This window comes from Lathyrus oleraceus, chromosome 1 (assembly GCF_024323335.1).
Source record: "Lathyrus oleraceus cultivar Zhongwan6 chromosome 1, CAAS_Psat_ZW6_1.0, whole genome shotgun sequence".
Classification (NCBI taxonomy): domain Eukaryota; kingdom Viridiplantae; phylum Streptophyta; class Magnoliopsida; order Fabales; family Fabaceae; genus Lathyrus; species Lathyrus oleraceus.
The window spans coordinates 73,416,745-73,429,041 of record NC_066579.1 but is presented as its reverse complement, the minus strand read 5'-3'; the positions used below and the strand labels follow the sequence as shown (position 1 = coordinate 73,429,041).

At 38.6% G+C, this 12,297-nt stretch overlaps 3 protein-coding genes across 3 annotated transcripts; all 3 read right to left on the bottom strand.

The window, feature by feature from the left end:
* Window positions 1-575: 575 nt before the first annotated feature.
* Window positions 576-2,579, bottom strand: LOC127092113 (uncharacterized). The gene is made up of 3 exons (XM_051030929.1): window positions 1,422-2,579; window positions 1,136-1,331; window positions 576-775 (listed from the first exon to the last, which is right to left on the bottom strand). Exons 1-3 carry the CDS (start codon window positions 2,577-2,579, stop codon window positions 576-578), a joined length of 1,554 nt encoding a protein of 517 aa, XP_050886886.1.
* A 501-nt stretch (window positions 2,580-3,080) lies between these two features.
* LOC127092106 (uncharacterized) lies at window positions 3,081-3,788 on the bottom strand. Its single transcript, XM_051030919.1, has one exon. The coding sequence runs from the start codon at window positions 3,786-3,788 to the stop codon at window positions 3,081-3,083; it is 708 nt and encodes a 235-aa protein (XP_050886876.1).
* A 370-nt stretch (window positions 3,789-4,158) lies between these two features.
* LOC127092099 (uncharacterized) lies at window positions 4,159-6,135 on the bottom strand. Its single transcript, XM_051030907.1, has 2 exons — window positions 4,944-6,135; window positions 4,159-4,838 (listed from the first exon to the last, which is right to left on the bottom strand). Exons 1-2 carry the CDS (start codon window positions 6,133-6,135, stop codon window positions 4,159-4,161), a joined length of 1,872 nt encoding a protein of 623 aa, XP_050886864.1.
* Between the last annotated feature and the right edge of the window lie 6,162 nt (window positions 6,136-12,297).

Below are 12,297 nucleotides of genomic sequence, written 5' to 3'. Positions count from 1 at the left end.
CATAGTCTTCCTTACCATCCTCTTCAGCTTGGTTAATCGGGAGGTCGAAGTCATAGGGAATTATAGCATCGTCGTGTTCAATGGATCCAGTTATTAATGATCTGCATGAAAATGATTTTTCTTTTTAGAGGAAGATTTTGAAAAATGAAAGTGATGTGAAATAAAAATTGCCATTTTTTTTGTTGTTTATTTGTTTGTAAAAAAATAAATAAATTAAAAAGATGAAAGACAAGGATCTCAAAAAATGTGCTTTGTATTGATGATAAGGCTTAAATATTAACACAAAATGGGCCCTACAAAGTTATCCATATGCCTTGGGCATGACATTGGATGTTTAAAAAAATAGTAAATTACTTTGAACAAGAAACTATATCCGGAACATCTGTTGCCTTCCAGTTAGTGAGAGCGGCATCCGGAGGTCCACAAAACACCATCTTGGACAAATCTAGATCTTCATCCTCAAGAGCATTCACTTGATCATCACTTTGGAAACCGGCTTTGGAGAATATTTCTTGGATGCTAGGAACCTTCCCCTGATGTATCTTCTGACCTTTGAAAAGTTCAATAGACGACTGCTATCCTAATCCACACTTGTCTTTCTTCTCTGGTAAATCAATCACTGTGCCCCAACTTCCAGGGCAACCAGCTTCAATTGCAGCTTTCACACTCTTCCACGAGGTCATGACCCCCTTGGGTTCTTCAACAGGTTTCGGCTTAGTCTGGACCACATTGACCACTTCAAGGGCTTGGAGAGGAGTTTCAACAATGTCTTCACCTACTTCAATGTATCTGAAAGAAGTCAAATGGCTGACGAAAATATCTTCCTCTCCGGATACTGATACCAGCTTACCAGAAGTAACAAACTTCAGCTTCTGGTGAAGTGTCGAGGTGACAGCTCCAGCAGCATGGATCCAAGGTCTACCTAACAGACAGCTATAGGCAGGCCTAATATCCATTACCTGGAAGGTAATACAGAAAGTTTGAGGGCCAATCAGGATTGGGAGGTCAATCTCCCCAATAACTGTTCGCTTAGACCCATCAAAAGCTTTCACTATCAAAGCACTGGGTCTCATCTGCACCCCTTCAATATTCAATTGCGCCAGGGTAGTCTTAGGTAACACGTTCAAGGATGAACCTGTATCTACCAGTACTCGAGCCAAAGTAACATTTGTACACTGAATGGAGATATGAAGCGCCATATTATGTTCTCGCCCATTAGGGGGTAAATCATCATCAGTGAACATCAAACAACTACTAGCATTGAGATTAGCAACCACATTATCAAACTGAAAAACACTGATGTCATCTGCCACATAAGCTTCGTTCAAGAACTTCAATAGAGTAGTCCTATGAGCCTCAGAACTCATAAGTAGAGAAAGAATGGATATTTTTGAAGGAGTTTGGTTGAGCTGATCTACGACCTTGTAATCACTCTTCTTGATGATTTTCAAGAATTCTCTATCCTCTTCAGCAATCACTGCTTTCTTAGATGAGCCTTCTCCTGCTTCTGGAGGATTCACCTCTTTCCCCTTCGTTGGTTCAACTGTTGGTGCACTTTCTTTGTTTGGGATCACTTCAGGAGCGAAAACCCTTCCACTTCGAGTCACACCACTAGCTCCAGCGATGTTAGTCACATCTGGCTCCTTCAAGATTACTGGTTTGTTACCCACATAAACTACAGGCTCATAGTTCCAAGGCACGGCTTTGGTACTGTCAAATGAGAATGGAGCGGGAACATGGATAACCATGGGCTCAATCTTCTTCACTGGATCTAGGTCAGCATTTCTCTGATAAGGGACCACAAAAGGCTTGGGAAGCCTCTCCTGATCAAACACAGGCACAATCACAGCAATATCCTCATCAATCTTTGCTCTGGTGAACTGAATAACCCGCTGATCCATCAAACGTTGAAGACAAATTTTGAATTCAACACACTGATCAGGGTTGGATGAACACACCACACAATTATCATGTACTCCATTCATCATTTCTGCTTCCATTAATCTAGCATGGACCACTGTTAAAAGAGTCTTCAACTTGAACACATCCTTTATCAATCCATCATCAGTTGAACTTTCTATAGCATTGACACCTGAACCATCATGTTTAGGCAAAGGGTTGTTCCCCACATTTGGAACATCAGCAAAAGACAATATTTTCTGATCTATCAACTCTTGGACCCGGAGCTTGAACACTTTGCAATTCTCTGTTGTATGACCCTCTGAATTAGCATGAAAGGCACATCTAGCATTCTCATCATACCAAGGCTTATGCGGCTTCGGCATTGGAGGTAATGCCCTTGGCACGACAGTCCCATTTTGAATCAGATACGGTAGCAATTGAGTGTAAGTCATTGGGATATGAGTGGTATTCACATTATTGTACTGTTGATATGGCCTTTGTTGATTTGGTCGTTGCTGCTGAACTGGACGCAGTTGATTATTCTGTTGATTTCTCTGTTGATGTTGAGGTGGAGGAGCCTGGAACTGAGGTTGTGGAGCTTGATATTTTGGAACTGGAACTTGATAGTGAGGTACCGGAGCTGGAATAGGAACAGGAGCAATTGGACGGTAAGGCATGGTTGGATATTGAGCAGCCGCTACATAAGGGTACTGATAATAAGGCACAGAAGCAGGAGCTTTGTATGGTGGTCTCCCCCTCTGAGAAGAAATGGCACTAGTCTCACCCTCCTTCCTCTTGAATCCGTTGAAAGGCTTCTTCAAGATTGGTTGACTGCTGGAACCTCCCTGGATTTTACCACTCTTCAGTCCTTCTTCTACTCTTTCTCCCACGATCACCATGTCAGAAAATCCTGTGGACACACTACTGATCAATCTTTCATAATATTGGCCCTGCAAGGTTCCCATGAAAATGTCAATCAATTCACGATCAACCAGCGGCGGGTGCACCCTTGCAGCCAATTCTCTCCAGCATTGTGCGTATTCTTTAAAAGATTCATTGTCTTTCTGAGCCATACTCTAAAGCTGAGTACGGTTTGGTGCCATGTCAGTATTATATTTGTATTGCTTTGCGAATGCTTCAGCCAACTCATCCCAAGTGTGGATGTTGCTACATTCCAACTACATGTACCAGTCCAAAGATGCCCCAGTTAGATTGTCCTGAAAGCAATGGATCATGAGCTTATCATCTCTGGCATAGGCAATCATTTTTCTGCAATACATTTTCAAATGTATGTTAGGACATGTGAGTCCTTTGTATTTTTCAAATTCAGGCGCTTTGAATTTTGGAGGAATCACCACGTTTGGGACTAGACACATCTCCAAGGCACTTAAACGGGTTGAGTTATGTCCTTCCAAGATTCTTAACTTTTCGGCCAGAGCACGACACATCAAGATAGCCTCAGAATCTTGGGCAGCAGTAGGGATGACCACTGGAGTAGCTCCATTGTAATTCTGCATTTCAAACTCGTCCTGGAGCTCTTCATCAGTGCGGGGCATGACTACTTGATTGACAATCGGAGGTCCTTGCACAACGACTCCATCAACTACTCCAGAAGTATGCGCAGGTGGAGGCACATGATTTCTTTCAGGCGGTGGAACAAAGCCTGGAGGAAGACCGTAGATAACGGGATTTGGAATAGGAACTGAAGGTCCTGACTGAAGAGCAACCCCTTGAACTAGAGCATCGTTCCTTGCAGCAGCGGCAACACGAGCCTCTTCTTCCCTTCTAGCCAGAGCTTGTATAGCCTCAAAGATCTGCTCGATCTTGCTTTTGACAGAGTCCATCTCCTCTCTGAAGGCAGCTTGTTCTTCTCTAACTACATCCATGATTCTTCTTGTGTTGGAGCGAGTAGCGTATGCACGTTGAGGAATCAGCTTGAACTACTGGACACGAGGAAAAATGGAATGAGTTTTTGTTTTGAGAAATGAAATGCATGATGCATATGTTAATGCACGTGGATTTAAAAATGTCTTTTATGCTTATGTTCAATTTTATTTTCAGGGAACCGTGTTAGATTCCTTGTAACTTAGCAAGCATTGAAAGAGATCACGGGGAATAAAACAAGAATGGAACCAAACTTTTTTGTACAAAAGAAACTCAAAATCCTTCATTCATTCAATTCAAAATAGAGTACAAGGATTGAGTACAAAATATTCTTTCAAACATAAACGAAATTACAACATAAAAAAAAGAAGGTCAAACTGCAGGCTTCTGTTTGTTGAGATCTTCCAACTCTCCTTTGAACCTTTTCATCATGTCTTCACAAAGATAAATAAATTCAGTCACTGAATGAGGGATGTTGTCATTGTCTATGTCTTCCAAAGCACATCTTAGCATAAAAGGCACATTCGTAGCCATGCCATTACAGAAGTCTATCAAACTGGCAAACTTGTCTCGATACTCATTTCTTTGTTCATGTAAAAACTGGATGGTTTCCTCGCAGGCTTCCAAACTAGCATTCACATTTTCCCTTGCATTCATCCAATCTTCACCTTCTTGTAGCAAAGAGTCATGTCGGCCTCTCCAGTATCGTTCCCACTCATTAGCATTTTCAGCCTTCTGGCACTTTCCTTTCCACATTTCAGGTGTAACCTGAGTAGCAGCCATAACACTCTCTTTACTGCGGCGTTCTCGTTCTTCCCTTTCTTTTGATTCAAAGAGTGAAACACTGAGGTTGGCTATCTCAGCCTCAAGCGTCTCTCTTATCTCCTTCTTTTGTTTTGTGGCGAGCTTCCACCATTTCTCTTTCTCACGACAATCCCTCACAGCCTCTTTCAGTTGGCTTTTGACGGTATTCAAGCAGCTGTCAGCCTGATCTAACCCCTGTTTGACTCTTTTTCTCTTATATTCCTCCTTATCAGTCCTTTCCACATTTGCTTGAAGTTGTGTTTTCTTCCGCCCAAGCTCCCACTTATGATTATCCCTTTCTTCAGTAATTCGGAGAAGGTTCAACCGTAGCTCTTCATTCTCTTTTTCCAAACTTTGGATGACAACTTTGAGCTCTTTAGCTTCCTCCATAGTGACGTGAGTAGGTTCTGGAGGATTTGTATGCATTGGAGGCTCATAAGGGTATGGTAGTTTGTCTTGAGAAGCTCTGGCTTGGACCCAACTTGTATATGGCCCTCTAGCTATACAATTCTTCTTTCCACGCTCCCTTTTTCCTTCTCTACGAACTTTAGTCCAGGCACGACCTATCCTCTTCACCAGATCAAAGTCCTTCACTCCTTCTCCCAGCAAGAAACCTTCTAACAACTTGTCTTTTGGTTTGTCATTCATAGGAAACCCAAGTTGTCGCATAGCAAGCTCAGGATTGTAATTGATGCAACCTCGAGTTCCTATGAGTGGCACATTATGGAAGTTGCCACATTTAACGATTATGTCCACATCATCATAAACACGAGAATACCAGGTGATGTCATTAGCAGTGAGAGACATGATTTTTTGAGACCACTTGAGGTTATCCTTGTTCTGAACAAAAGGCCCTTCGCTTGGTAAGTGAGATAAAAACCATTTATACAGTAAAGGAGCGCAACACTGGATCATCCCCCCCTTCTTCTCATTTCTCCAATGGATGGAGTGATAAACATCTGCAAGCAAGGTGGGAATGGGATTCTTGAGCAAGAAGATGCGTATAACAGTCATGTCCACGAAGTCATCAATGTTCGGGAACAAGACAATCCCATAGAGTATCAAGGCTAACACAACATTGAAAGCGACCCAATCTTCTTTACTTTTGAAATCTGAAGCTTTTCCCACTAAGAACTTCAAAGTGAAGCCCAAAGTGTCTCCTTTTGGTCCAAGATTAGCTTTCACTTCCGCTTTATCTAGATGTATAGATGAACCTATTTGTTGATGTGTAGGAAATCCCCCTAGACCGGTGTAAGGGACTTCATCCTTGATACTAATGTTTGCTATATGTGAGAACTCTTCCAGTGTTGGCGCCAACTGGAAGTCCTGGAATGTGAAACACCGCAAGGGAGGATCATATAATTGTGCCAAAGTGAAAATGGCCCAAGCATCCACTTCAGTGTTCATGATAGTCAATAGGTCACCATACTCAACACAAAAGTTGTTCCTTCTGATTTTTTTCACATCTGAGATCAACCCCTTAATCAATCCTAGCTTTGGATTCCTGAACTTGAATGAATAAGTACTTTTTTGATTGCTACCCATGTCTTCTGAATGCCTGCAATCAAACGCGTCTTTAGGTCCCTTGAAAATATGCACATGTCATATGTGTTATGATTATGAAATGTTTTATGTTTATGTATGTACAGTTGGGTAGGTGATCATTGGAACATTCTGATTAATTACTTCATGGAGGAAAGGTTCCAGGAATAGGAAAACCAAACAGGTAGGCTCTAAGGTTTAAAAGGTTCCTAGAGTCATGGACCCAATTCAAGAATATTATCGTCAGAACGACTAATTGTAAGACAATAATATCTTAGGTGAAGTCTTTGTATTAACCTAACGAGTCCTAAGTCTCGTAGGTCAATACTACACAACCATCGACTCCACGGTTCTAGACACGGTTCCCAGAGTCATGGATCACACCTGAAAATATTATCGTCAGAACGACTACTCGTAAGACAACAATATCCTCAAAAATGATCTATTCTGAGTGAGGTCTTCGTATTAACCCAACGAGTCCTAAGTCTCATAGGTCAACACTACACAACCATCGGTCCTAAAAGCCATAGGTTCAGGGTTCTACAAAAGGTCCTCAGAATCATAGATCGAGGTTGAAAGTATCACCGCCAAAACGACTAATCGTAAGACAGTAATACTTTTAAGGGATCTCATCTGAGTGGGGTTCTCGCATCAATCTAACGAGTCCGATGTCTCGCAGGTCAATACTACACAACCACCATCCTAACTTAAGTTTTTCTCATAGCTCGGGTATAAAGCTTTTCCTCACACAAATGCCAATAGTCCAGAAAGTTCCAATGATACCATATATCAAAAATACAGTAATTGGAAATACAGATAATAAAGGCATATATAGATAAAATAAATAAGAAGCAAACAAACAGATAAAAGCAAAAACTCAAACACAAAACAAACTAAATTAGGGTTGACTCGCTTAGGAGAACTAGATTCCCCAGCAGAGTCGCCAGCTGTCGCGGCGCGAAAAATACCCGAGCGTAAGGAACGCTCGAAATACAAACAAAACAGAGTCGCCACCGAACTTTATTTATTCCCAAAGAGGGAAAGGGGAAATATCGATAAAACCCATAAAAATCAAAAAGCAATGGTCGTCGCAACCAAATCGGATTCGGGAGTCGGTTATGCAAGGGGAAGGTATTAGCACCCCTCGCATCCATCATACTCGATGGGACCCATTTAGTTAGCTTCATGTTAGAGTGTTAGCGTGATACCGTTTGTGAACTTCTACTTATCGAGTGAGAAAAGAGAAAGAAAGAAAGGAAAGACTTAAGGTTTTTTAATATTAATGTGCCTGACAAGATTTCGCAATCCTGCTCCTACGTATCTCCAGGTGCTATGAAGAACTCAAGGCATACATAGTTCTACCCAAAGAGAACTACTGGATGGATTGCTTTTAAAGAGAGTGATGCTTGGATCACATTTGAGCGATTAAACCTTTACTTGCTGCTCACTCTTGGAGGCTGAAGTCTTTGTTTGTTTCACATCAAAATAGATGTTGCATACTCTTTTCTGAAAATGTTTTCGGTGTCGCACGAGGCCGAAAAATAAGTTTGATGAGTTTGAGCTGATTTTAAGCGGAGGCAGGCATCCAAGCAGGGAGCTCTACTACAATACTCGAATGCCCGAAAAGGAAGAGGCCTAAGCCCAATCACTCTCTTTTCATCCAAAAGTTTATTATGAAAATGTGTGGCAAATTAGGTCAAAGTTCATTAACGGAAGACGATTAGTCAGACAGAGAGCTCTACAGCAGTGTCCAAATAATCGAGAAAGAGAAGGTCGATACCCAATCAATCTTTTTCTTCTATAAGTGAAATGACCTAATTCTGGTAATTACTGTATGTTAATATGGAAGACGAATGTTTGAACATTGAGCTCTACAGCAGTATCCTAACATTCGAAACAGAGAAAGTCTAAACTTAATCAATTTCTTCCATTTTTATTGTGAAAAGATTTTAAAAATAGGGGGACGACTTGACGTTGGAACAAGTGTCAGAAGTTAACTTATGAAAATAATTTGGATGTGGCGGGGGTGTTGCTCGACTTTGTATCCAATTTGAATTTGATTTGGGAAAAAAGACTCGACGTTGGATCGAGTGTTTGTTTTTGTTCTTTTCTAAAGGGGTTGATTTTAATCTTTTATTAACAATCAACTGGTACAGTAAAGTAAATGAAAGCAGTAAATTTATTACACATATTTAGGAATGGGGGTACAGTTTGTCGAATGGGGATACAATACAATAATTAAATGATATAAGTTTTGAAAGACAGTTGAAAAAATAAATAAAAGAATCTCGTTGTAAGAAGGCCCAAGAGAAAGCCAAGGGGACTCGAAATAAAAACCAAAAATTAAATTAAAATAAATTTAGCGGTATGTTAAACAATCGTAAGGCGATTCATATAGAAATCACCCTATCTGAGACCGATTAACAAAACTCTAAGCGAGTAAGAAGTTTCAGAAGTTAAATTGAATCTTTAACTTTAAAATTTCTACACATCCGTGAAAAATCGACGGGGGCAAAAATAAATCAATTTTTTTCTTTAACAATATAAAATAATAATAATTTGCAGTACTAATAATTATCATAAACAATAATAATTAACAATAATAATAATACATAATAATAAATAATAAAAATAAATAATAGTAACAATAATAATTTATCAATAATTAAATAATAACAATAATAACAATATTTACAACAATAATTAATAATAATAATAATAATAATAATAATAATAATAATAAAATAGTAAAATTAACAATAAAAGAAAAAAAATAAAAGAAAGAGAAAAAAATGGAGCAGTAACTGATATTTCTAAAAAGAGAGAGTTTTTTTTTTATTTAAAAAAATAACTCCAAATTCCAAACAAAGCAAAATGGCCACCTGGCATGTGAACCACAAGCATCCTCACGCTGGTTTTAAAACAATAATAACCTGCAACTTTTAAATCACTATTTAATAACATGAAATCAAAGAAAATTTCAAAATTAAAAGGAAAAGTCAAACTTGAGATAAAAGACATTAATTGAAATGTGCCAACAAATTGAATCAAAAATAACATATTTCATTCCCTCATCTCTCTCGATCTCCTTCTAAAAATAAACACAAAAAGCTTTCAAATACTAACCTGTTTCTCTTTGGCACAAACAAAATGCAGAGAAATAATAATAATAATAATAATAATAATAATAATAATAATAATAATATCACAAACATCATAAACAAAGGAAATGGAAGGAGAGTAAGGGAAAACAAACGTTTGGAGCAGAATCGGAGGTTTGGTGCAGTGCAGTGGTTTTCCGGCGAGGATGGCGGTGTTGAGCTTTGTGAAACAGAGCGATTGTCTTGAGTTTTTAAAGGAAGTTTGTGTGGTGTTTATGGTTGTTAACGAAGGATGGTTATGAAGTTGTTGTTTCTCCAAGGTTGTTGGGGAGTTCTATGAATCTGAGCGTTTTTGAACGGCGGTTTGTCTTACATAGCCATGGTGTTGAAAGAAGGAGTTATACAGCTTGAGTTTTTTAAAGTTTGTAGCAACTTTTGTTTTTTAGGGAGATCATGTGTGAGGTTGAAGTGTGGACTTTTCAAGATGATAGAGATGGTGAGTTGATTGTGAAAGTGAAAACTTCTGCTCTCTTTTTTGTGTGTCTCGAGAACAAGAAAAAAAGATATTTTAATAGAGTGTTCAAGTGGGTATTACTGAAAAATTGCTGAGGGAGTTTTCTTGTTGTTGATTTTACTCTTAAAAAATGAGTGTTTTTTTATAATGTGCATGGGAGTGAAGAACTTTTACTCTTTTTTATTCAGAAAATTAAGAGGGAGACGTGGTTGTTTTGTAATGGTGAATTGGGAATCTTCCCTTTTACTTTCAGCCATAACAAAATAAGTGAATATGTTTTGTGCTTAAGACAAACTTAACAAAATTAACACAAAACTTAATTAAAAATAAAAATAACAAAATTATTTTTTTTAAAAACAATAACTCAAAAGCCAACTAATCTAACTAATCAATAAATTCTAACTATTTTCCATGATTAATTTGATAAAATAAATAAATAAATAAACAAATGGATGAAGAATGAACGAAAATTGAACACAAAAATACTCGGAAAATACATAAATTGACTGTACTAAAAATAAATTAGCGCGAAATAAACTTCTCAGAAAACATATAGGTTTTGATCAAATTTTGAAATAAAAATCGACCGATTAAAAGGCTCAGACTGAAAAAAATGTGATAGAAAAAGTAGTCGAAAAGATAAAATAATAAAACAAGCATACCAGGTTAAACTTCGTAAACCGTAGATTAAGAAAACTGGCGTCTGAAAGCTCAATTTTGAAAGGAAAACAAATTTCCCGCTAATTCGAAGTATAATTGAGAAACTATTTGACCGACCAATCTGTAGGTCCGAAAAATTATTTTAAGTGACATTTTAAGTGTTACGCAAAACAAAATGCATGTTGTGACAAATATAAAATGTAAACGTCTTGTGAATGCATTAAATTGTTGACTGAATAATCGTGAACAGATAATTGACTGTAAATGAATTGCCCTTGGACCATTTACCTTTAATTTTCAATCACAATTAAAACCATACAAAAGCTCAGATGATGATAATACTCTTGATTGTCACCCTCTGAACCTCCTTAACACGATACAACAGAATGAATGCACTGAGATTGAGAAATCAAGTCTTTCGACTTCTTAATCAACAAATGACTGAATGAATGTTATCAAGACCAAATGAAATGCCAGAACTCCTGACTTTTCATCTAAACCCTGATGAATGCTTTAAATTGATGAAATACACGACAAAATGGATCGATTCATGCTATGCTGATGCGAGTGAAAACTCAGGGTAAAATTTAGGGTATGACAAAGGTGTATGATTTATCCCTGTAATAACTCTGAGTTACTATTGCATCAACAAATATCAATTACTACCAGTTCTCAAGGGTATTTTCTCCCAAGTCCTTGGTAAGAAAACCTTTAATCAATCTACCCTAATTCCTATGTCCATAGCCAATGAGGGTGAAGTTAAGCTGTATAATATCAAGAATGCTCTGGTTCATACAGGGTATCCCTAGTCCTAGGTGATATCTACTGCAGAGTAACCTGATGAAAACCTTATCACTGGCGGTCCAACCTAAGTGATAACCATAGATCAAAAGGTTACCGTAAACAAAATATTATAAATGCAATTGTAAACTCAAATTCATTACAATCCTAAATCAGGGACACCCCCTAGCATTGGGGGGTTTAGCTACTCATATTGTTTAAAACAAATTTAAGAAAAAATTACACATTACAAGTAATTGGATGACTTTGATCTTCAATCGCTCCCGCTCATGAATCTCTTCAGCTCTCCAAATTTCTTGATCTCTGTAATACTTGATTGCTTCATAATACTGTGGTTTGCTGTATTCCAAGATGATTTTTCCTTTGGTAGAAGACCTCTTTTTATAGTGAAAGTTCCCAGCAGCAGTTGGACAGGTCCAAAGATGTCTCCACAAAGCCCGAAGAATGAAAAGCCCGAGAAAATTGGAAATATTGGGCTTGGGCTGACACGGCCCGTGCCAGTTGACACGGGTGACCGTGTCAGCCTACTGTTTTCCCTGACACGCCCATGGCAAGCTAACACGGGGGCTGTTTCTCCCTGATACGGCCCGTGTCAGTTGACACGGGTGGCCGTGTCAGGCTACTGTTTTTCTTCTTCTGTTTCCTTTCCCTGACACGGCCCATGTCAGGTGACCCGGGTGGCCGTGTCAGGCCTCCTATACCGGGATTTTCTGACCTTTTGCGTGCCGGTCTCTCGCACTGTCGTGTTCTGAGTTCTCCGGTTCTTCTACCTGGATCTGTCAGACAAAAACACAACTATCCCACGCATAAAATCAAGATAAACAAAGTAAAACATAATAAAGATAAAAAATGCATAAATAACATAACGAAAGTAAAACTAATTGAATTGTACCTTAAATGCTTGCACAGTGTATCAAATGTCTATGTTTTGTGCCGGATCAGTAATGAAAACTTACTATAAATGGTGACTGATCACAACCCCAAACTTAGCTCATTGCTTGTCCCAAGTAGTGTTCCGGTATCACTCCCCAGAATTCTTTATACTTTCCACCACTGCTGCAATCTTTCGCGAACGTCTTCCCTTTTCCT